The 25,724-nt window shown below is 43.0% G+C and overlaps 1 protein-coding gene and 1 pseudogene across 5 annotated transcripts in view; one reads left to right on the forward strand and one right to left on the reverse strand.

Annotated features, from left to right (window-relative positions):
- The window catches only part of RNF157 (ring finger protein 157), an 81,037-nt gene extending 55,320 nt beyond the window's left edge, over positions 1–25,717 (reverse strand). For all 5 annotated transcript variants that reach the window (XR_003005352.1, XR_003005350.1, XR_003005351.1 and 2 more), the window contains exons 1-2: positions 25,564–25,717; positions 3,199–3,317 (exon numbers count right to left, since the gene is read on the reverse strand). Coding sequence is in view for 1 of the 5 variants with exons in the window: in XM_024760582.1 (XP_024616350.1) it covers positions 3,199–3,317; positions 25,564–25,651 (207 nt within the window). In the remaining 4 variants the exon portion in view is untranslated. The remainder of the gene's footprint in view (positions 1–3,198; positions 3,318–25,563) is intronic.
- LOC112410369 (NHP2-like protein 1 pseudogene) lies at positions 6,115–15,958 on the forward strand (annotated as a pseudogene).
- Positions 25,718–25,724: the final 7 nt, after the last annotated feature.

The following is a 25,724-nucleotide window of genomic DNA, read 5'->3' on the forward strand; positions in this document are numbered from 1 at the left end:
TCACTAGAGAGTAGAGGTCAGCTCTGCAGAACTCAAGCGACCAACCTTCAATCGATGGGCCTTCCCCTAAACAAGCTGACCTGCGGTAACGGCAAACTCCCCAGGTCAGGTCAGCAGGTGGAATTACACACCAGCTATGGATTCTGTCAAGAGACACTCAGGAGAACATGTCATGGCCATGCTGGCTACCTTCGGATGGTTGTCTCTCCATATCTCACAAGCCTCACTTGATGATCTACTTAGACAGCTCACAGACAGGACATGCGCAGGGGTCCTGAGTGCACCTCACCTGACCAGCAGGAAAGGGCAGAGGACCCCAGGCTCTGGAGCTGGACTGCTGGGATTAAATCCTGATTTAGTCACTTCCAGGCTTTGCGATCTTTGTTTCAATTCTTTGTGTCTCTTTGTTCTTCATCTGTCAAATCAGGACCCTACTCGTTAGGGTGAGAACACAACGAGAGAACACGTACGGAGAGCTTAGCACAACCGGGCCTGGCAAACGGTAAGTGTTCAATAAATGTTAGCTATTATTATTATTAACTAAGAAAGGGGGAAAGCAAAGGGAAATGTGCTACATTTCTTCTGTTTTCTCTGCTTCCACCTCCCTCTTTGAAGTGACCCTGATTTGCTTCCTTAACGTGAAATCATGATGTCTTTTGAGAACATTTGCTCTGTGCAACATGAAGCACAGTTAATGATTACTTCATAAAAACAACAACAGAACGGCCAGTGTTGATACTCCTTTGGGAGAGAGCCTGCAAGTGAAGGTCAAGTCTGCTCTCCTGTGCTCCTGGAAGAGCTCATTCATTCACAGGCTCACAGAGAAGTGTAAACAAGGCAGTTAAACTTTGCGAAGGTTCGTTAGCTGGCATAAACCTCAAAATGAACCTAAAGAAGTATTCCCTTGTTTTAAAATCATCTTTGGGACTTCTCTGGTGGCGCAGTGGTTAAGAATCCGCCTGCCAATGCAGGGGACACGGGTTCGAGCCCTGGTCCGGGAAGATCCCACATGCCGCAGAGCCGTAAGCCCGTGCGCCACAACTACTGAGCCTGCGCTCTACAGCCCACGAGCCACAACTACTGAAGCCCGCGTGCCTAGAGCCCGTGCTCTGCAACAAGAGAGTGAGAAGGCCACACACCACAACGAAGAGCAGCCCCCGCTCACCACAACTAGAGAAAGCCACGCACAGCAACAAAGACCCAAAGCAGCCAAAACTAAATAAATTAAATAATCTATGGCCTGAAAAGGTAAAAAAACAAAACAACTACACTATTTTAAAGTACATAAACTATTCTGACACCAGAGGAAAGAAAAAAGGAAGGAAGAAATGGACGCAAACAACCAGTCCATGTGAGAAGAAAGGGCATTTTCCAGGCATGAGCTGACTCTCGGTGAATGAGGAAGAGCACTTATCTGGCTCAATCAGAAAAAAAAGATCTTTCCACTCTAATGGCTAAGGTAGTAGCAGCAAAATCAGAGAATAGACATTTGGTAAGTGTGAGCTGTCAGAAGTGAATCTGAAGCAGAAAGGACTTGGTATTTTCTAAAGTACTATTATCGGACTAAGAATTAGAAGGTGTTGAAGGGGCGGATTGTCACCCCAGATAGAAAGGAAGAAAACAATGAAAACCACCACCACCACCACCAACGTTTTTTAATTAAAGCTCCAGATGGAAGATCATCACCAGATTAACCTTCCTAAAAAGCAAACAAACAAACAAAAAAAATAATTTCTCCAGGGCACTTATCTGCCTAAAAACCTTCAGTGTTCCCCAGAGCCTACAGGAGAGAGTGGAAAGCGTCTCGAGGTAATGGAGTCCCCACCTACCTTTCCAATCTTGTTTCGCCATCAGGAAAGGTCCACTCCCGCCAGACTGGCTTCCTTATTTGTTCCAGGGGAGGAACAAACCATGCTCATTTCAGCTTTGTATCCCCAGCACCTATCACAGTACCTGGTACACAGTAGTTTCTCAGTAAATGGTTGCTGATTCAACAGAAACGTGAATGCTTTCAGGCCTGCGCTCTGCACCTCACTCCCGGGAAGCCCCTTTCCCACCCGCCTCGTGAAAACCCAGCCATCCTCCAAGGCCTTGTTCGCCACACCAGCACCGAAGCATCTGCCCTTGCCACTCCCCTCCCCCACTCCCTATTCCTACAGAACCCCATCCCTTCAGACCCTGAGTGCTGTTGAAACATTTCCTGTTCCTATGTTTTGTCTGCCCCACTAAACTAGGAGTTTCTGGAGAAAGGCAGGATATTTTGAAGCAATGAGAAGCAGTGGAAAGGTTATGGATCTCTGGCTAGGCAGATCTAGTTATGTGACTTTGGGAAAACTGTCTGTAAAGCACTTCGAACAGGGCCCAGAACATAGTATGCACTTCATAAAGGCTGTTCATCTCTCGGAACCTCAGTTTTCTCACAACCTCACTTCTCTCGCTTACAAAATGGGATTGATAATAAATCCTCTGTCAGGTGGGTCTTTGTGAAGATTAGGAATAATGCCTGAGAAGTCTCTAGGGCCTTCCTTAGCACACAGCAGCCACTCGATAGCCATATGGAAGCTATTATTACAAAGCCTCAGGCTGGGTGCAGAGAAAATGCTCCATAAACATTTATGGAATGAGTTGAATGAATGGGGAGAGAGACAGTCTGATAGCAGATCAGATATCAAGGGGAACTTTTTGAGTCATTCATTCAACACATCTTTATTAAGGGCTTATCATAATGTCCCAGGCTTTGTCCTGGGTGCTGGGATGCAGCAGTAGGACAGCCCTTGCCCTGTGAAATGTACCTTCTGATGGGGAAGGCAGATAATAAACAGGAGGAGACAGAGAAATAAATGCTTATATGGTATTAAGTGCTATGAAGAGGAATGAAAAGCAAGGTGAGGGCAAGCTAGGGGCTGGGCAAGGGCAGTCCGCAGAGGGAGCATTTAGGCAGAGCTTCAGATCCCTAGGAGAGCTGGGGTTTGTGAGCTGTCCTCGCCCTCAGGCAGACTCTGTACTTTTCCACGGGGCGGCCTCTAGTGCCAGGAGACCCTGATCCATCAAAGAGGCTGCGGTCTGGCTCCCAGGGCCCCTCTCAACTCAGACCAAGCTACAAACACTGCTGAACCAGCAATTACAAACTTATTTTGACAAGAACATTTGACTTGGGCCACTTAGCCCCGCGTGGATGTAAATGGATTACAATCATACCGCAACTGGTCTGTTCCCCAGAAAGTTCAGATCGCTGTTCTCTCCAAACAGGTAGCCTTCGGGATGAGTTGAATCAAACTTCTCTCCTCCCATAATGAAGTGGCTGGCAAAATAGCTTCCTAGAGGGCGAGAGACAGAAAAATCAAACAGAAACCAGTCAAACTAAGCCAAGCGAAAAAGCTGATGCGGAAAAAAAAAAAAAGGTTAACCCTTCAACAAACAATTAGAGCAACTTCTAACCTTAGGAAAATTTTCTTCTCTTGATTGGGGATAATGGCACAAAATAAGCAAAATCATAGCAGTGAGAACCCAAGATACCAAATATAAAATAGACCACCGTATTCCTTGTGACATTCTTAATTGAATCTTTACCATGATCTGCCTATGATACCATGAAGCAAAAGACCAGAAGGCCCCACAATGCACATGAACATATAATGTATGAACATATCTATGTTTTATATATGTATATATATATATATGTTAAGGAACATATATGTGTGTTTTGTTCCTGATTTTTTTCCTTACACTGGAAGCGATTATTCTTTGTTCTCCACCTCTTCAGGAATCTTAACTGCAGGTATCAGCGTGCATACACACATACGTTTCTTTGCCTAGATTTGTCATAAGCCAGCTCATACCTATACACAGAAGTCTCAGCACCTACCTACCTATGTGTATACCTCCATAACCCTCCACAATGAAGGCCCTTTGTTTTTCATATTTGTTTCATAATGATTGTTTAATAGGAAAATACAAATTTAAATAATACTGCCCCAGGCTTTACCTACCTACTACCACATAGATTATGTAGTTTAATTGGACAGGTTTAGTGCTATGAAAGATACAGACACATACACAAACCCTAGTCTCAAATTCATTACCACTGCTGACGGCCAAGGTTACAGGGACATCAGTCACACAGGCTCTCTTTGCTCCACCTTGACCAGCTAGGAGGCAGGGATATTTTCAACTCTACACTAACCAGATGCAATCAGCGGTCAGGGTCAGAATCCCCATCTGCCTTATCCAGATAGAAGGAAGAACCGTGCCAGGACCTGATGGCACTAAGTCACCAAGGGAGGCTTAGGTAACACCACACATTCCATCTGGGAACACTTTCCAAATCTGATGATTAAACGAATGCTTTTCATAGAATGGATAAACAACAAGGTCCTACTGCATAGCAAAGGGACTATATTCAATATCCTGTGATAAACCATAGTGGAAAAGAATAGAAAAAAGAATGTATGTATATGTATAACTGAGTCACTTTGCTGTACAGCAGAAATGAACACTTTGTAAATCAACTATACTTCAATTAAAAATGCTTTTTTTAAAAAAATATATCTTTATTGGAGTATAATTGCTTCACAATACTGTTAGTTTCTGTTGCACAACAAAGTGAATCAGCCACATGCATACACGTGTCCCCATATCTCCTCCCTCTTGCGTCTCCCTCCCACCCTCCCTACCCCACCCCCTAGGTCATCACAAAGCACGGAGCGGATCTCCCTGTGCTATGCGGCTGCTTCCCACCAGCCAAATATTTTACATTCAGTAGTGTATACATGTCAATGCTACTCTCACCCCAAGTCCTCAAGTCCATTCTCTATGCCTGCCTCTTTATTCCTGGCCTGCAACTAGGTTCATCAGTACCATTTTTTTTTTTTTTAGATCCCATATATATGTGTTAGCATACGGTATTTTTTTTTCTCTTTCTGACTTACTTCACTCTGTATGACATACTCTAGGTCCATCCACCTCACTACAAATAACTCAATTTCATTTCTTTTTATGGCTGAGGAATATTCCATTGTATATATGTGCCACATCTTTTTTATCCATTCATCTGTCGATGGACACTTAGGTTGGTTCCATGTCCTGGCTATCGTAAACAGTGCTGCAATGAACATTGTGGTACATGTCTCTGTTTGAATTACGGTTTTCTCTGGGTATATGCCCAGTAGTGGGGTTGATGGGTCATATGGTAATTCTATTTTTAGTTTTTTAAGGAACCTCCATACTGTTCTCCATAGTAGCTGTATCAATTTACGTTCCTACCAACAGTGCAGAAGGGTTCCCTTTTCACCACACCCCTTCCAGCAAAAAAAATGCTTCTTAAGCCACATTTCTATAATCTAATTCTCCCACAAAGGCAAGCTGTTCAAAGTGAACGACTCCTACCATAACATACTTCATCGATGCTCTCATACACCCCAGTTCTTAGATTAATACAAAGATGAATCGGCAAAAGTCTTCTTTACGTGTTACACGGCTCAGGTCAGTGTTTCAATGTTTTAGGTATACAGCAAACTCTAAAAAAAAATGAGATTCAGCACTTTCAGCCTGTGAAGAAGCCACAGCAAGGAAGACAGAGAAGAACGTTCTAACAGAAAAACGGAACCAAATGTTCATGTTTTGGATTTTCTACACATGGAGCTGCTTTAGTCTAGAAACACTTATTAAACAAAACAACGTGGATAAAATCACTCGCCACAAAGTGAGGCAGTTCTTTCATTAAATAACAGGCAGGAAAACCTTATTTGAAAGTAACAGCAAACCAAAGCAAAGCAATCACTGAGGAACCCTTGAAAGTTACCCATCAAAACGAAAATACACAGGGCAGCCATCTGCAGTGATACAACAGCGCGATTCATCACTTAGGAAAGCTTGGTTATCAATTATTTATGTCTAGCACTTACTAGCCCTATTTTCCACGTGCATAATTTATAGAGAGGGGAGGTGCCTAGTTGCCATAAGCAGAGGCAGCCATCTCAAAGAATCTGTCATTTACTGTTGAACCTTAGTAAAATATATTTTTTATACATTAGACATTATACATTTATTACACATTAGGTGACATTAGAAAAGGGAAAGATGTTTACACTGATGGATGGATGGCTTGCCCAAATCATGAATAAAGAACCAGGAGAAGCAGGTTTGGTGTCTGGAGTGGTACAGGTTGAGTTCAATGTGGGACACGTTGAGTTTCCAGTACCTGGGAGCAGTCAGGTGAGGGATGTGGGGACAATGAAGTCCACGGAGATTTGATCCTAGCAAGAGAAGAGCACTAATGGCTTCAGGGTTAAAGTGTTAAAGATGACAGTGTTCTAGTGGAAATGCCATTTTTTGGGGGAGCTGTGACATTAAAAGAAATTATCCAGAAAGCAGTGCAGAGCTAACTGTAGCCTTGCCTGGCATTAGAAATCAAGAGCACACATATACCAAGACCTAAAATTAAGGTCAATAATCCACAAATGAAAAGGGGATTTTTCATTTCAGGAGAAGCGTCAATGCCAAGTTCCTGGGAAAAGCTGATCTTCCTTGGTGCACTTATCATCAGGTAAAAGGAAAATTAAACTTAAGACCACCGAAATTTTGTTTTTTCCTCTCTTTGAAATGCACCTCGCTAATAACCCCAGTTAAGACTAGAGAGAGAGCAAACTTGCTATCTGCAGCCTAGCTAAAGCATTCTGCCTGTTTGCCCAGGCTGCCCAGAGGTGTGGATCAGGGCACAGTGACCGAGAGCGGCCACATCAGCAGATGGCAACATCAAACACACTAACAATCCCTGAAAAAAAATGCCTTCTGGACAATTTGCACACATTTTTGCTTCTTAGTAAAAGCGCTCTTAGTAAAAGCGCTCTTAGTGAACTGCGCTCTAAAATCAGAAACGGTAGGGGAAAAAGAGCTGCACTAAAACACTTCTTTGCCTATTTGCTAATGGGAAAAAACACACATGACTAGTAGATAACCTGCAAGCTTTCCATTATTAGTTGGCTATAATTTCTTAACCAAATTATATTTAAAACAAAAGGTATGAGTGGGAGGGGAAAAGGGGAATTAGTGTTTAATGGGTACAGAGTTTGTTTTGCAAGAAGAAAAAGTTCTAGAGATTTTAACACTAATGAACTGTACACTTGAAAATGGTTAAGATGGTAAGTTTAATGTTATGTATTTTTAACCACAATAAAAATAAATATCAAGAAAAAAAAAACAACAACCATAAGGTATGGCCCAGAATGACCAGTGCTAATACAATATTTTTTCAGTATTTTATAAAAAGTATTAAAGAAAAAAAGGCATCTAGACAAACAAAAATCAAATTACTTACAAGGGAAGAAAATTACACTAGTACTGTTCTTCCAGATCAGCACTGAACAAAGATATGCTAACACAGGACTTCCCTGGAGGTCAAATAGTTAAGACTCCACGCTTCCACTGTAGGGGGAGTGGGTTCAATCCCTGGTCCCGGAACTAAGATCCCATATGCCGCGTGGCGTGGCCAAAAAAGTATATATGTATACCATGAGCCATAAATGCAAGCCACATATGTAATTTTAAATGATCTAATAGCCACATTTTTAAGAAGTAAAAATAAGCAAAATTAATTTGAATATATTTTATTTATCCCAATGTTGGATGTTCCAATATCCCAATATATCCAAAATATTCTTTCAATAGGTAATCAATATAAAAACTTTTAAGGAGCTATTCACATTCTTTTTTCAACTATCCACGAAGAAAAATACAACTATTTGTTACTCAGCAAGAGAACAAAGAGAAAAATCTTAGAATTCACTAACTTAAATAAGTTACCCAGTGAATTAAGATATTAGGGCATATTCCTAACATCACAATGAAATTCAGTGTTGCTCAGTGAATTCCAGAATTTATGTCTGTCCCAGTGAGATATTCGGACATTTGCCCCCAGACCACTATGTATTATCACATCACGCAATAAAGGGTAGTTGAACCTCCTTCCCGTCTTTCTACAACTCTGTATTTAAAGGGTTCCCTAAATGTTAACAAACAGAAACTCTAATTTTATTCTAATTTAAAATAACTTTTTTTCCCAAATCTATGATATTACTGAAATATGTTGGTCTACAGAAAAAGGGTTAGGGGGAAAAAACCCAACTGTTTAGGCCTCTAGGTAATAGCGATTTATTTATTGTCATGGCATGATTCCAAATCAAAGATTTTAAGGTTTTTGAAACTTTATATTTTATAAAACTAACAAAATTCAAAGACGCTGCTGAGTAAACGATACAATTGTGATAATTTGTATAGAGTAAAAGATGAAGCAAAATATATTTTGGATTTTAGTCACTATCTCATGCTAATTGGGAGTTTTTATTGCAAGACCTCTAATCAATCTTCCCTTCTTTTGGTATTTTTTTAAAAATTGAGGTCACAGTAAAATAAATTAGATATCCTGCCTATACGTGAAAAATACTAATGTTCACCTATTTACTTTTGGACCAATGGAGTCATATCCTTGATTGTTGCAGAAAATGGAATTGTACTTAAAAATAACTTCATACAAAATTTAAATATGGGGAAAAATTTTTTAAATAAATAAAAAGAAAAGGAAAGAAAAAAGAAAAAATTAAAATATGGAAAAACTGGCTATGGAAATCCTATTATGCTTTCATATATTTGAAAATCCTTCATCTACATGGCATTTCAATAACATACTTTAAGCTTAAGGTCGCAAAAATAAAAGGAAAGTAACAAAATTGCATTTAAACATCTCTAACTGTTCAAGTCAATTCTAATGCTACAGTGCTGCTTTTGTTATTCATGTTTTTCACTTATTTAAAAAAATTATAGGGACTTCCCTGGTGGTGCAATGGTTAAGAATCCACCTGCCAATGCAGGGGACAGGTGTTCGAGCCCCAGTCCGGGAAGATCCCATATGCCGCGGAGCAACTAAGCCCGTGCGCCACAACTACTGAGCCTGTGCTCTAGAGCCCTCGAGCCACAACTACTGAGCCCACGTGCCACAACGACCGAAGCCTACGTGCCTAGAGCCCGTGCTCCGCAACAAGAGAAGCCACTGCAATGAGAAGTTCACGCACCGCAACAAAGAGTAGCTCCCGCTTGCTGCAACTAGAGAAAGCCCGTGCCCAGCAGCCACGACCCAACACAGCCAAAAATAAATTAAATAAACAAAATTTAAAAATTATATAAGTAATACCTGTCTTTGGCAAAAAAAGTAATACAAAGAAGTACGTAATTTAAAAAGTAATAATCCAACACTATGAAAGGTAACTCCATTACTAACAATCCATTTGCAGCCTTCCAGATTTTCCTATACATATATAAACACATTCAGCTTTTCTGTTTTGCTTTATTCTGATATTTAACCTAATTGGGATATTACTGATATTGATCTGCGTGTTGCTTTTTTCCCTAATGTACTGTAGGCATCGTTCCAGGTCTGTACTTATGGATTGACCTCATTGCCTCATTGTTCTTTTTTTTTTTTTTGACCCGCTCGCTCTGAGCAGCTTGCAGGATCTTAGTTCCCCAACCAGGGGCTGAACCTGGGCCTCAGCAGTGAAAGCACCAGAGTCCTAACCACTGGACCGCCAGGGAATTCCCGACCTCATTGTTCTTAATGACTACATAATAACCACCTCTTATTGAGGGCTTACTCTATACCAGTGCTGTACTAACAAGTATTATATAGGTTATCCCTCAAAATCCTATAAGGTGGGTGTTACTAATCTTTTTTCTTTTAATTTTACCAAAGAGGAATTGAATGCACAGACAGTTTAAGTACTTTGTCCAAGGTCACACAGCTAGTAAGACGCAGTGTCAGGCCCCAAATCCAGCTATTTTTATTCCAGAGCCTGTGAGTACTCTTAACCATTACACTGTAATCCCAATGAGTGCCCAGATTGAATTAACTCTTTCCCTACTGATAAACACTCCCTATTCTTTCTAGTTTATGTGGCTTGCCTGCTTTTTTTTTTTTTCTATTTGATTGTTTTTACATCTGGAATTTGTCCTCATGGACTGTATGGGATAAGAATTTTTTTTTTTTCCAAATAGGAAATTTTACTAACACCATTTACTGACTATTCCATTTCCCCCACTAATTTGAAATGCTATTTTTATCATGCTATATATACCTAGATCTGGATTCTATTCTACCCTGAACTAGTACAATATAGTTTTAACAACTGTAGCTTTACAGTATTTACAGCAAGGCACATATCAATGGACCCAAACCTTTCCCACATTCTCAAGTCCCCAAACCTGACCCCTCTACCCGTCTTCCTTTTCTTTTGTGGCACTCCCTCAAAACCCTTCTCCAGGGACTTCCCTGGCCGTCCAGTGGTTAAGACTCCGTGCTTCCACTGCAGGGGGCACGGGTTCGATCCCTGGTTGGAGACTATGATTTTGCATGCCGCACACAGCGCAGCCCCCCAAAAAACCCCCAAACCCTTCTCCATCAAAAAAGTTTCATCACCTTACAACCTCCTCATACTTTTATTCATACTTTCTTCCCATCTCAAGAAGATATTCCTCTTTTCCCCATTCCAAGGTTAACTTCTTCACCTGGGTTCTCATTCCCAACTGCCTCTATGTCCTCCAGACCTCATCAAAAACCATCGTTCTTTCTCAAGATTTCTATTCCCCTCTCTCCGCTGGCCACTTGCCTCATTCTACAAATGTCTTCCCTCCCTGACTAAAAAAACAAATACAAAAACAAGTTCCATCTGCCGTGCCTTAAGACCCACCCACTCACCCATCCATCCATCCACCAGTTCATCCTCTGTCTACTCCCACCCCACATCCAACAACTCCTCAAATCTTTTTTTTTTTCCCCTCAAATCTTTACAACAGTTTCCACCACTGCACTGAAACTCTTCTCTGGAATACCAAAGAGGCCAACTGTCTTTTCCCACAATTCATTCACCTTACGAATGCTCAGAAGACTTCAACATGAATTTCTGAGTCTTCTTCTTCTTGCCCCACTTTTCCACCCAGCCCCAAACATGGATATGTCTCTAGGAGCCCCATCCTCTGCTTTTTTTTCATTCTTCCTCTCTCTCTCTTCCTCACAGAATCAAAGCAAAGCCTTTGACTTAAGACAGAGCTGGATTTGATCCTGATGGCACCGTTTACTAGCTGTGTGACCTAGGACAAATCATTTAACTTTTTTGAGCATTGGCTTTATTTATTATTTTGGTTGCAACGGGTCTTAGTTGGCGGCACACGGGATCTTCTCTGCGGCGTGTGAACTCTTAGTTGCGGCATGCATGCGGGATCTAGTTCCCCAACCAGGGATCGAACCCAGGCCCCCTGCATGGATTCTTACCCACTGGACCATCCGAGAAGTCCCGCATTGGCTTCTTTATTTGTAAAATGGAGATAATAATACCCCTTTCCAAGGATTGCTGTTGGGATCTAATAAGATAACATTTATGCAGCTGGCTAGGCCCAGCGGGCAATTAATACACGTTGGCCCTCCTTTGCCATCCTCAACTCCCAAACCTTTGTCTCTGATCTTTCTTTGGAGTTTCAGTCCAAATCTTTAACCACCTGCCGTATCTTTTTACCTGGGTATCCCTTCTTTGCCTCAAACTCAGTGAATAACCTTTTCTTCTGGAAGGAGGTGGAATGAAAGGCATTTTATCTTAAGAGTTGGCACCAGAACTCCTCTTAGGGAAGGCTTGATCTTTTTTTGGAATATACATTCATGAGCTACTTAGAACGGAGAATGGCACGCCAAAAGTATGGGTGTTTTTGATGCTTGTTAATGGCACTCAAACTACTTTGTAATTTGTTTTATTTATTTATTCATTTATTTATTTACTTGGCTGCGCCGGGTCTTAGTTGTGGCATGTGGGATCTTTGTTGTGGCATGCAGGATTTTAGTTGCGGTGTGCAAGATCTAGTTCCCTGGCCAGGGATTGAACCCGGGCCCCCTGCGTTGGGAGCACAGAGTCTTAGCCACTGGACCACCAGGGAAGTCCTAGTAAGTTGTTTTTTTTCTCAGGGGAAATAATAAAAAGAAGAGTCCAAAAAAGGAGAGGTAAGAGGAAAAGAGACATTAAGACAGAGGAAGGCCGGGATTGGTGAGCTGAAGAGCCAGTAAAACTCCCTAGTTGACATACAATTAGGGAGTTTGTATTTCTCCAATGTAAGCCCAAACTTCATCATCCCCCTACAAATCTTTACTAGAATCCACACTTTGGTTTTTTTTTTTTTTTTTTTTGGCGGTACACAGGCCTCTCCCTTTTGCAGCCCCTCACGGGGCATGAACCCGTGTCCCCTGCATCGACAGGCAGACTCTCAACCACTGCGCCACCAGAGAAGCCCTAGAACCCACGCTTTGAATACTTTATGTGAATGGAATATTTTGGAGAAACTGAATAATGGACCGATGTTACATTTGTTATGAGGCCAAGACAGCAAGCCGGAGCTCCGGGGCCAACATGGTCCCGACACGTCACCTGGGAGTTCACAGAAATCTCTGAGGGGGCGTCAGAAGTCTGTACTCTGATTTGGGGGAATAGGTGGGTTTCTGTCTAATCTACGTAGATTATTTATTTAGCTAGTTAGGCCGTGCAGTGCTGCAGGCAGGATCTTGGTTCTCTAACCAGGGATCGAACCCACGCCCCCTGCAGTGGAAGCGTGGAGTCTTAACCACTGGACCGCCAGGGAAGTCCCGAATCTACCTAGATTTTGAGGAGCGGTAAAGCCCTGGCCGACATTTGGGAATCAATTCAAAAGCAGTTTCTGCTCCCTATTCCCAATTTCTGTCAACGGGGCCTCACTTCTCTGGCTCCCAAGCTAAAAACAGTATAGGCACCAAAGCTACAAAAACACTGAACATGTGCTTCGTGCAAAGCACCCCGTCAAGACCTCAGCCCTTTCCAAGTTTGATTACAGTGAGTTACCAGGTAACTTTCCTAGCAAGTCTCTACACTTCCAGTGTTTTCTCCCCACAACCTATCCCTCTAAGAGATAAATCTTCCTTAAAACACCATTTGCTTCCTCTCAAATTTGGCTCCTACCTGTAATTCTGTAATCTATCCATACCATCGGCGACCTTTACCCACTACTAATACTATTCTCCACATTGGACTATTGAAGAGCTCTACCTGCCTTCAAAGTCTACCTTCAAGGCCATTAGCTCTCAAGAGCCCGACCCTTAATGATGAAGCTCTTCTCTTTATTTTATTCAATTGGCATAAACCAGTCAGTACTGTTATTTTTAAAAACAGCTTTATTGAGGTATAATATACACAGCATAAAATTCATCCATCCTACAATCAACCATCACCACAATCCCGCTGAAAACACCACCCCGAAATGCTCCCTCATGCCAATTTACAACTAATTCCCACTCCCATCCCCAGCCTTAGGTAAACACTGTTCTGCTTTCTATCTCTACATATCTGCCTTTTCTAGCCATTTCATATAAATGGACTCATACAATAATACATCGTCTTGTATCTGGCTTCTTTCACTTACCACAACGTTTTTGAGGTTAACCCGCATTGTGTAGCGTATATCAATAGTTCGTTCCTTTAAAATGCTGAATAGTATTGCAATGTACAAATATACCTCATTTTGTTAATCCATTCACCAGTTGATGGACATTTGGATTATTTCCAGTTTTTTGGCTATTATGAGCAATGCTGTTATGAACATTTGCATACATATCTTTGTGTGTATCTATGTCATTTCTTTTGGATAGATTCATAGGGGTGCAATTGCTAGATCATAAGGTAAATTTATGTTTAACTTTTTCTATTTATTTATTTATTTTGGGCTGTGTTGGGTCTTCGTTGTTGCGTGCAGGCTTTCTCTAGTTTCAGCGAGCGGGGGCTACTCTTCGTTGTGGTGCATGAACTTCTCATTGCAGTGGCTTCTTTTGTTGTGGAGCACGGGCTCGAGGCGTGAGGGCTCAGTAGTTGTGGCACACAGGTTCGGTAGTTGTGGCGCGCGGGCTCAGTAGTTGTGGTGCACGGGCTTAGTTGCTCCGCGGCATGTGGGATCTTTCCAGACCAGGGCTTTAACCCATGTCCCCAGCATTGGCAGGTAGATTCTTAACCACTGTGCCACCAGGGAAGTCCCTAACTTTTAAAGACACTCCCAAACTCTTTTCCAAACTGGCTGTTACCATTTTACATTCCCATCTACAATGCACAAGGATTCCAATTTCTCTGCATTCTCACCAACACTTGATATTGTCTTTTTTATTGTTGCTCTCCTAGTGGTTTTGAAGTGCTATCTCATTGTGGTTTTAATTGTGTTTCCCTAATAACTACTAATGCTGAGCATCTTTCCATGTATTTATTGGCCATTCCTATATCTTCTTTGGTGACATGTCTATTCAACTCTTTTGTCCATTTGTAAATTGGGTCGTCTTCTTAATACTGAGCTGTAAAAAGTTCTCGATACATTCTGGAAGTAAATCCTTTATGTGTTTTGCAAATATTTTCATTCAGAAGGTGGCTTGTCCTTTCATTTCCTAAACGTTGTCTTCTGAAGTAGAAACATTTTTAATTTGGAAGAAATCCAATTTATCAGTTTTTTCTCTTATGGATTTTGCTTTTGGCACTGTATCAAAGAACTCTGCCCAATCTGAAACAAATAAATAGTTTCTCCTATGTCTTCTTTTAGGGGTTTTATAGTTTTAGCTCTTGAATTTAGGTCCATTTTTAAAACAGCTTTGGGACTTCCCTGGTAGTCTAGTGGGTAAGACTCCACTCTCCCAATGCAGGGGGCCTGGGTTCAATCCCTGGTCAGGGAACTAGATCCCGCATGCCACAAGTAAAAGATCCTGCATGCCGCAACGAAAATCTCACATGCCGCAACTAAGACCCAGAGCAGCCAAATAAATAAATAAATATTTTTTAAAGTAACAATAAAAAAGTTTTACTGAGCTACAATTCACATACCATATAATTCACCTATTTAAAGTGTACCATTCAATGGTTTTTTTAGTATATTCACAGAGTTATACAACTATCCACTACTATCTAATTTTAGAACATTTTCATTATCCCAGAAAGAAACCCATTAGCAGTCACTTCTCATTTCCCCCTCCCCCGGCCACTGGCAGCCACTAATCTACTTTCTGTCTATGGATTTGCCCCTTCTGGACACGTCATATAAATGGAATCATACAATATATGGCCTTCTGCCTCTGGCTTCTTTCACTTAACATCAGTGCTTTTCAAGTTTCATCCAAGCTGTAGCAAATATCAATACTTCATTCCTTTTGGTTGCCAAGTAACACTCCATTGCATGGATTTACCACATTTTATCAGTTGTTCCATTCACCAGGTGATGAACATTCGGGTTGTTTCCACCTCTTAGCTATTATGACCAGTGCTGCTATGAACATTCATGTACATGTTTTGGTGTGGATTTTTTTTCATTTTTCTTGGGCATATATATATTATGTGTGTATGTAACATATGACTGTAATTGCTGAGTTATGAAGTCATGAACATTTGAGGCACTGTCAAACTGCTTTCCATAGAGCTTTCTGCAGCGGTGAGGGCTCCAACTCTGACATCGCCTGTGCTCCTTGACCAATGACAATACCGTGGAACTGGAGCCAAGATTGAGGCTGATGTAAATCTGAAGGCCTTCCCTCTTGCAGATGCCCACCTCACCAAGAAACTACTGGACCTCATTCAGCAATCACAAGCAGCTTCGAAAAGGAGCCAGTGAGGCCACCGAAACCCTCAACAGAGGCATCTCTGAGTTCATTTCGATGGCTGCAGACGCCGAGCCCCTGGAGGTCATCCTGCACCTCCCACTGCTATGTGAGGACAAGAACGTGCCCTGTGTGTTTGTGCGTTCCAGGCAGGCCCTGGGGCGAGCCGGTGGGGTCTCCAGGCCTGTCATCGCCTGCTCTGTCACCATCAAAGAACGCTCACAACTGAAGCAGCAGATCCAATCCATCTAGCAATCCATTGAAAGGCTCTTAGTCTAAACAGGTGGTCTCTGTCAAACTCCCTGCTGACTCCTACCCCAGGGGTTATGTATCATATTGTCTGTTAGCATCTAGTATTTCCAGCTACCTTCTATGGTTATAAAAGATTGTAGCGCTAAATCTGGAAAAAAAACCAAGCTGTTTTCCATAGCAACTGTACCGTTTTACATTCCCACCAGCGGGGGACCAGAATTCCAATTTCTCCACATCCTCACCAACACTTACTATTTGTTCTGTTTTGTTTTGTTGCGGTACGCGGGCTGCGGCCTCTCCCGTTGCGGAGCACAGGCTCCAGACGCGCAGGCCCAGCGGCCATGTCTCACGGGCCCAGCCGCTCCACGGCATGTGGGACCCTCCCGGACCGGGGCACGAACCCGTGTCCCCTGCATCGGCAGGCGGACTCCCAACCACTGTGCCACCAGGGAAGCCCTACTATTTGTTTTTTAAATTATCACTGTCCTAATGGATATGAAGTATTATCTAACCGTAGTTTTGAGTTGCATTTCCCTAACAGCCAATGATGTTAAGCATCTCTTCATTGTTGACATGCTTACTGTCCATTTGTATATCTTTGTTGGACAAATGTCTACTCAAGATCTTTGCTCCTTTTTTCATCGGGTTGTCTTTTTGTTTTTTGAATTGTACAAGTTCTTTATATATTCTAGATATGAATCCCTTACCATACATAAGATTTGCAAATATTTTCTCCCATTCTGTGGGTAGTATTTTCATTCTGTGATCCATTGCGAGTTAATTTTTGGTCATGTGGAGAAAGGGTCTAAGTTCATTTTCTTGCTTGTCAATATCCAGTTGTGCTGCCACCATTTGTTGAAAAACCTATCCTTTCCCTGTTGAATTGTCTTGGTACTTCTGTCAAAATCAACTGAGCAGGGCTTCCCTGGTGGCACAGTGGTTGAGAGTCCGCCTGCCGATGCAGGGGACAAGGGTTCGTGCCCCGGTCCGGGAAGATCCCACATGCCACGGAGCGGCTAGGCCCGTGAGCCATGGCCGCTGAGCCTGCGCATCCAGAGCCTGTGCTCTGCAACGGGAGAGGCCACAACAGTGAGGGGCCCGCGTACCGCAAAAAAAAAAAAAAAAAATCAACTGAGCATAAATATAAGGATTTATTTCTGGCTTGCAATTCTGTTCCATTGATCTACATGTTGTTTCTTTTTGTGTGTGTGTGTGTGATTTTTTTTTTTTTTGCGGTACGCGGGCCTCTCACTGCTGACAGCAAGCCAGTGGGATCTTAGCTCCCCGACCAGGAATTGAGCCGCACCCCCTGTGTCGGAAGTTGAAGTCTTAACCACTGGACCACCAAGGATGTCCCTGATCTATATGCTTCTTGTTGTACCAATACCACACCATGGCTTGATAGTAATTTTTGAAATTGGGTAGTGAAAATCCTCCAAGTTTGTTCTTCCTTTTCAAAATTGTTTTCGATATTCTAGGTCCTTTGAATGTCCACATACATTTTAGAATTGGCTGGTCAATTTCTTCATAAAAGTCTGTTGGAGGGCTTCCCTGGTGGCGCAGTGGTTGAGAGTCCGCCTGCCGATGCAGGGGACACGGGTTCACGCCCTGGTCTGGGAAGATCCCACATGCCGCGGAGCGGCTGGGCCCGTGAGGCATGGCCGCTGAGCCTGTGCGTCCGGAGCCTGTGCTCCTCAACAGGAGAGGCCACAACAGTGAGAGGCTCACATACCACAAAAAAAAAAAAAAAAAAAAAAAAAAGCTCTTTGGGATTTTACCAGAAAATGTACTCAATTTTCAGATCAATTTGGAGAACACTGGCATCTCAACAATACTGAATTTTCCATTCCATGAACATGAAACGTCTATTTATTCAGATCTCTTTAAACTTTTTTAGTTAAAGCATCAATCTCAGCAACATTTTAGAATTTCCATTGTACAAATCATATACTTACTATGTGAAATTTATTCCTGAGAACTGTATTCTTTTTGATGCTACTGGGAATGGCAATAGTTTCCTTAATTTCATTTTCAGATCATTTCTTGTATATAAAAGCACAGTTGATCTGATCTTGTATCTGCAATGTTCCTCACTCATTTTTTAGTTCTAGTAGGCTTTTTTGTGGAATCTTTGGTATTTTCTATACATAGGATCATGTCATCTATGAATAAAGACAGTTTCACTTTTTTCTTTACAATCTGGTTGCCTTAAATTTTTTTAAAAATGTGTTTGTTTGTTTTGCCTTATTGTACTAGTTAGAATCTCCAGTTAATACTGAATGGCAAAAGCAGGCGCCCTTGTCTTCTTCTAGATCTTAGCAGGAAAGCATCTGTATCTCACCTTTAAGTAGAGTGGTAGTTATGAGCTCTTTGTAGATGCTCTGTATCAGATTGAGGAAGTACCCTTCTATTACAAGTTTGCTGAGTGTTTTTCATCTTGAAAAGGTGTTGGATTTGTTAAACGTTTTGTCTGCGTCTATTGAGATGATCATGTAGTTTTTATTCTTTATTCTACCAATATGGTGTATTAACACTGATTGATTTTTCAGATATTAAACCAACCTTGCATTACTGAGATAGATCCCTGGTCATGGTATATTCTGTATTCTTATTTATCTCTGTATGCCTGCATTCTATCTTTGATACTAGATGATAAGCACTGAAATTTTGGAAGGAGTGTAATTTTTATTTTTTAATTTTTGGCTGCATCAGGTCTTAGTTGTGGCACACGAGATCTTTCATGCGGCGTGTGGGCTCTTTGTTGTAGCTCTCAGGCTTACTTGCCCCGCGGCATGTGGGATCCTAGCTCCCCGACCAGGGATCGAACCCGTGTCCCCTGCATTGGAAGGCGGATTCTTAACCACTGGACCACCAGGGAAGTCCAGGAAGGAGCGTAATTTTTAAATAATGATTTTTAAAGACTGCAATTTTTAGACTTTTAAAAATATGTTTTCCCAGCACAAGCACTCTCTCAGAAACTAAAAACTTGAGCTCAGCACCTATTTAGCAAGAATAATTTGTTAAAATAAGAAGCCACTGCGGGGGACTTCCCTAGTGGCGCAGTGGTTAAGAATCTGCCTGCCAATGCAGGAGACACGGGTTCAAGCCCTGGTCTGGGAAGATCCCACATGCTGCAGAGCAACTAAGCCTGTGCACCACAACTACTGAGCCTGCGCTCTAGAGCCCGTGAGCCACAACTACTGAGCTCTCGTGCCACACCTACTGAAGCCCGCATGCCTAGAGCCCAGGCTCCACAATAAGAGAAGCCACCACAATGAGAAGCCCACGCACCACAACGAAGAGTAGCCCCCCGCTCGTTGCAACTAGAGAAAGCCCACGCACAGCAACGAAGACCCAATGCAGCCAATAAATAAATAAATAAATTTATAAAAAAAAATAAAAGAAGCCACTGGGAATTCCCTGGCAGTTCAGTGGTTGGGACTCTGTGCTTTTACTGCTGAGAGCGTGGGTTCAATCCCTGGTTGGGGAACTAAGATCCCATAAGGCTGCGGGGTATGGCCAAAAAAAAAAAAAAAAGAAGCCACTATGACTGTTAATTTTTACGTCACCTTGGCTAGGCTATGGTGATCAGCTGTTCGTCCAGACACTAATCTAGATGTTGCTGCAAGGATATTTTCTGGATGTGATTAACATTTATAATTAGTTGACTTTAAGTAAAATAGATTACCCTTGATAATGTGGGTGGGCTTCATCCAATCAGTTGAAGGCTTTAAGAGCAGAAACTGAGGTTTTCTGGAGAAAAGGAAATTCTGCTTTAAGACTAACATAGAAATCCTGCCTGAGTTTCTCATCTGGCAGACTGTCCTACAGATTTCAGACTGAAGAATACGACGTCAACTCCTGTCTGAGCTTCCAGCTTGCTGGCCTGCCCTACAAACTTTAGACTTGCCAGCCCCCACAATAATGGAGGCCAATTATATGTATTTATCTCCCACTGGTTCTCTTTCTCTGGAGAACCCTGGCTGATACAGCCATCAGATAGCTTATATTGTTAATCCTCCCTTCTGTGACCCACATCATGAATTACAAAGTTGATCCTGAGGGCTTCTATCCTGCTGATTGCCACAGGCATCAAAATCACAGGATCAGGGCTTCCATGGTGGCGCAGTGGTTGAGAGTCCGCCTGCCGATGCAGGGGACACAGGTTCGTGCCCCGGTCTGGGAGGATCCCACATGCCGCGGAGCGGCTGAGCCTGCGCGTCTGGAGCTGAGCCTGCGCGTCTGGAGCCTGTGCTCCGCAACGGGAGAGGCCACAACAGTGAGAGGCCCGCTTACTGCCAAAAAACAAACAAACAAACAAAATCACAGGATCAGAATCTATGCACTGGTGCACAGCACAACGCATAGCAGGTGCCCAGGAATGCGCACTGATGGTAATAAACAGAAAGAGAAAAGAGATGCTAAAGAACAAAAGAACGCAACCACCATCATATGAGTAAGTGAAAGGCCCCAAATCATAAGGCAAAATCAAGAAGTGAAAGAAATCAGTCTGCTCTTAATGAAGTAAAGTACAAATAAAGCAAAAATACTGGAGGTTTCGAAAGTAGAAGAATTGCCACGTTTTAAATGTTCAAAAATAATACTGGGACTTCCCTGGTGGCTCAGTGGTTGAGAATCCGCCTGCCAATGCAGGGGACACGGGTTCGATCCCTGGTCGGGGAGCTAGGATCCCACATGCCGCGGGGCAAGTAAGCCTGTGCGCCACAACTACTGAGCCTGTGCTCTAGAGCCCGTGAGTCACGACTACGGAGCCCGCGTGCCACAACTACTGAAGCCCACGTGCCTAGAGCCCGTGCTCCGCAACAAGAGAAGCCACGGCAATGAGAAGCCCACGCACTGCAACGAAGAGTAGACCCCGCTCGCCGCAACTAGAGAAAGCACTCGCGCAGCAGCGAAGACATAACACAGCCAAAAATAAATAAATTAAATAAACAAATTTATTAAAAAAAAAATAATACTAGTATTTGAACTCTTGATCTTGATGATTCCATCATTAAATGGAAGAACCTTTACATTTTTTATGGTATTAAATGTATTTACTATGAATTTCAGAAACCTACTTAATTTTAGGTAACGTACCAATCAAAATGTGCCAAAACCAAATAATTCTTTATTCTGCAGTAAGTTCCATCTTTGAAAGCCCCTGGTTTCGAAACATATTTACCTGATGCTCCTAAAAGCTAAGAGAAACTTTTATAACTATTTGATAAGCGAAGGCTCAGTATCCACGCTTTAGAAATGTGGTCTGCCCTAGGACAGACCCACTTGACAAGCATATGTGTACTCCAATATAACAAAAATTTGGAAGATGATGATGTCAGCTGCTCAGGACTCTGATTACCATTCTGAATTTTTATAATAGGTTTCCCTCTTAACACCTGAGCAAAATGAATTACTCCTATTTTCCAAGTTGCTCAAATATGTAAGAGAAAAATGAACTAGATTTATCAGGTACTGAATTAAAATGGCTTAAATTGTCTTTATAGTATGCCTATTTCTTCCTTGACAGAGAAAACAGAAATAATGACTCTTATCAACCTGGGGACCCCTTTCAAAAGTCGGGCCTACACGCATAAAAACAACCACCTCAGCAAAGCCCTAACTTGACTGAACCAACGACCGTGGGCTTTGAAAGAAGCAAAGGTCTCAGAGAAGGATTTAAAAGCACATATGGTTTCTAACTCAAAAATTAAAAGGCACGACCAAATGCAGAACAGTGCTATAAATAGCTTGCTGTGATAATGGAGAAATACTCTACAGAAACAAACTCCCATCGTACCTTCTGCTATTTAAATGAGTAATATTTATGTATTTATTAACAAAGCCCCAAATCACCTAAGAACATGTGTATAACATTAACCATTGCTGCATTGTTTGCCATAGTAAAAGACTGAAAAAAAAAAAACCGCTCCCAAATGTTCACCAATAGACTATGTTAAAAACCGATAGCGTGCGCACACAAAGGAACGTTACACAGTTGTTTTTTTTAATAAAAAGAACAACAACAAAAAACCCTCTCTAATATGGAGATAATATAAAAAGATCTCCAATATGTTTGAAAGTAAACAAAACAAATACAAAACAAGGTGCAGAGCAGTCTAAGTAGCATGCTATGCTTGTATTTCCACAAGAAACTCTGGAAGAATTCCAGAAAGTGGTTACGTATGTATGGGGAGGAACTGGGTGGATGAACAGCTACAGTGAGAACTAGACTTTCATTGTACGCCTTTTCATTCTTTTAAACTTTGAACCACGTGACCATATTACTTATTCAAAAAAAATAATAATTCTAAGTAATTTTAGGCTATTTTATTTTCACCTATCTCTATTAAAGAAAGAAAAAAAAGCTGTAAACCCAAGTTCCAACATGAAATCGGCTGTTCTCAATACTTTTTAAGTGTTTCTAGCTCAATGTGCATACAAAACTAAGGGGTCCCTTTAAAAACACAAAAAAGAGGGATGTCCCTGGTGGCACAGTGCTTAAGAATCCGCCTGCCAACGCAGGGGACAAGGGTTCAAGCCCTGGTCCGGGAAGTTCCCACAAGCCGTGGAGCAACTAAGCCCGTGTGCCACAACTATTGAGGCTGCGTGCCACAAATACTGAAGCCCGCCTGCCTAGAGCCCATGCTCCACATCAAGAGGAGCCACCGTAATTAGAAGCCCGTGCACCGCGATGAAGAGTAGCCCCACTTGCCGCAACTAGAGAAAGCCCGCGCGCAGCAACGAAGACCCAGTGCAGCCAAAAAGAAAGAAAAAGCAATTTCTTCTGGGCACTGTGACCATCATTACAGGGACAGATGACCATGCGCTTGCTGAAACAACTACTCCAAGGCCATGGAGTAACAGAGACTTTCCACTGAGCCAGAGGGCGGTCTCAGCTCAGCCAGTTTAGTCACTTGGAGAAAACTGACTCTGCTATTTGCTTTGTTCTACTTTCCGTACTCAAGATAGGGAGACCTCAAAATCAACCCAGTCTGATTCTTTGACAGGGAGACAGGCCTCTGAGTTTTGTCTCAATCCTGATGCAGAATAGCCTCCATTCCACAAACCATCAAGGACAAGTTCAAAATTCAATTCCTTGAAAAAGGCAGAGGCTTTGGTAAGAAGAGCATTAACTTGCTGGGTAACCCTGGCCTTACCAGTTCATTTCTCTGGGCCTCCATTTTCTTACCGGTGAAATGAATGGGTCTGGGGCCAAATTCTCTGCAAGGTTCCTTTGGGTCTAAAATACTATAATCCAGGGACTTCCTCGATGGTCCAGTGGCTAAGACTCTACATTCCCAATGCAGGGGGCCTGGGTTTGATCCCTGGTCAGGGAACTAGATCCCACATGCCCCAACTAAGCGTTTGCATGCCGCCACTAAAGATACCACACGCGGCAACAAAGATCCCGCACACGGCAAATAAGAGCTGGCACAGCCAAATTAATTAATTAATTTTAAAAAATAAAATAAAATACTATAATCCAATAAAGAGTCAGGTAAATCTAAAGATCAGATGAAGGATAGGAGATGCCTCCAGACTACAGCATATTTTCACGTACACAAAGATTTGCTGACTGGGACATGAATGTTCTGACTCCTATTTTCCGTGTTTTATCTTAAACATACATAATTTGGTCCACTTGATACAAAGATTTCTCACATGCAAAAGCTCTGACTAAAAATGAGTTACCAGAGACCTCCCTGGTGGCACAGTGGTTAAGAATCCACCTGCCAATGCAGGGGACACAGGTTCGAGCCCTTGTCTGGGAAGATCCCACATGCCGCACAGCAACTAAGCCCGTGCACCACAACTACTGAGCCTGCGCTCTAGAGACTGAGAGCCACAACTACTGAGCCTGTGTGCCTAGAGCCCGTGCTCCACAACAAGAGAAGCCACCGCAATGAGAAGCCCGCACACTGCAACGAAGAGTAGGCCCCGCTTGCCTCAACTAGAGAAAGCCCGCACGCAGCAACAAAGACCCAACACAGCCAAAAATAAATAAATAAATAAATAAATTTATTTTAAAAAAAAGAGTTACCATTAGGTAAAACTTTTAAAAGATTGATAGAGTGGAGAGGATGATTTAAGACTGTAGGTATGGAGGGTGCTGGTTAAGAAAAGTTTTAGCTTGGTCCATTATCCTTTGATTATCACCATCCAAGATTCATACTTGTATTAATATCCTTTGAGGACTAGCCCTCCAGTGATTGACCTTTGCTTATTCCCATAAGTGAAGGAGGGGTGAATACTCTTCTGAGGCAGCAAATTCTACTGCAAACTCCAAGCCAGCAAAACTGCTCCATATTCTGAGCAATAAAAGCTAAGTGATTTCAGAAAAGAAAAATCCACAATACTTGTGCATATTTTTGTCTACTAAAAAGCAAAATGCATGCTTCCTTTAGCACTGGTTTCCTACAGTCATAATCAGCTAGAGCTTTATTAAAACACTAATGACGCACGGCTTTATCTTAGGCTGTTCTAAAGCAGCTCTTAAGCATATTCATCTCTGCAAGGATTCACTGTTTGGCACAAATCAGTGAGCAACACAGCCCTGGCAGGCACTCTGCAGGGTGCAGGTTCACTGTCTGGTCCCTACTTTGGGCTGGCACAAACTGGACAGACTGCTGAGAAACCAGCTCATCTCATTACTATGTCTTTATTCTCCTGCTGCAATTCTGACATCTCTCCAATTTCACGAAAATCCTCATCAGGTCCTAAGCCAAAGAGAAGATGATAGCCATGGGTCCCCAGAAGTCTTGAGAAAAGCAAGGAAAAATAAAGAGCAGAGAGTTAGGTCACGCGCCAGCAGTTCAGAATTGGCTGGTGCTCGATCCACTAGTCATCCTCTTTGTGCTGTCAAAATTCTCCTACACTTCCAATATTTATGCTACAAACCAGAGGCTGGAGACATTCATCTTTTTAATGATTCTGAAAACAAACATAATACTTCTCTACATTTTAAATACCTGTGCCCTGTCCCAGAGCTATCCTCATTCCAAAAACCAGGCTTGCCACTACTTTGGCAAAGCGGCAACCCGAGTGACTCTGATACTTGATTCCTTAACATTTCTGTTAAACACCTTTCTTCTGACAGCCTCTTAAAAAGCACCAGTACAGCCAACGCATTTTCGGCCTCCATCCTCCAGCAGGCGACGGGAGCTTTCCCCTGAGAAACCTAATTCAAACCTGTGTCTGTCCCTCCCTCTCCGGAGGCCACCAGGGCCAGCACCTGGCACAGGCGCCTGCTTCGGATGCCAAGCCCGCCTGACCTAACCCTCAGCTCCCGAGGGGAACAGACCACCGGGCGGGAAGGAAGGGACGCAGCGCTGCGGCCAGCGGGAACCCGGCCGGCGCCGCGGACACCCCGCCCCTCGGGAGCCGCAGTGCCCCGAGCGCACGTCTCTGTCACAGGACCGACTGCGTGGGGGCCGCTCCCGTCCCCCGGCGGAAGGGCTGCCCACTCCAGCGACCCGGCCAAGGACCCTAAAGCACCCCTCCAGACCTCCTCCAACACCTCCCACCCTCCGAGATCGCTCTGCAGCGACGTCGGCCTCTGCGTCCCCGGGACCCTCGGAGCCCTCGCGCGGGAGCACCGCGACCTCCTCCCGGCCCTGGGTCGTGCTCACCGGACTTGGGCGGGTAGCGGTACACGGAGTTGGACGGGATGTCCACCTCCTCCACGCCCGCGTGCTGCCGGCTGGTCAGGGCCCCCATGGCTGCTGCGCCCGCGCCGCCCTCGGCGCCTCACCGCGGCCGCTCGCCCCGCGCCCGATGCGGTGGTCGGCTG

Source organism: Neophocaena asiaeorientalis, unplaced genomic scaffold, assembly GCF_003031525.2.
Source record: "Neophocaena asiaeorientalis asiaeorientalis breed wild unplaced genomic scaffold, Neophocaena_asiaeorientalis_V1.1 scaffold30, whole genome shotgun sequence".
NCBI lineage: Eukaryota > Metazoa > Chordata > Mammalia > Artiodactyla > Phocoenidae > Neophocaena > Neophocaena asiaeorientalis.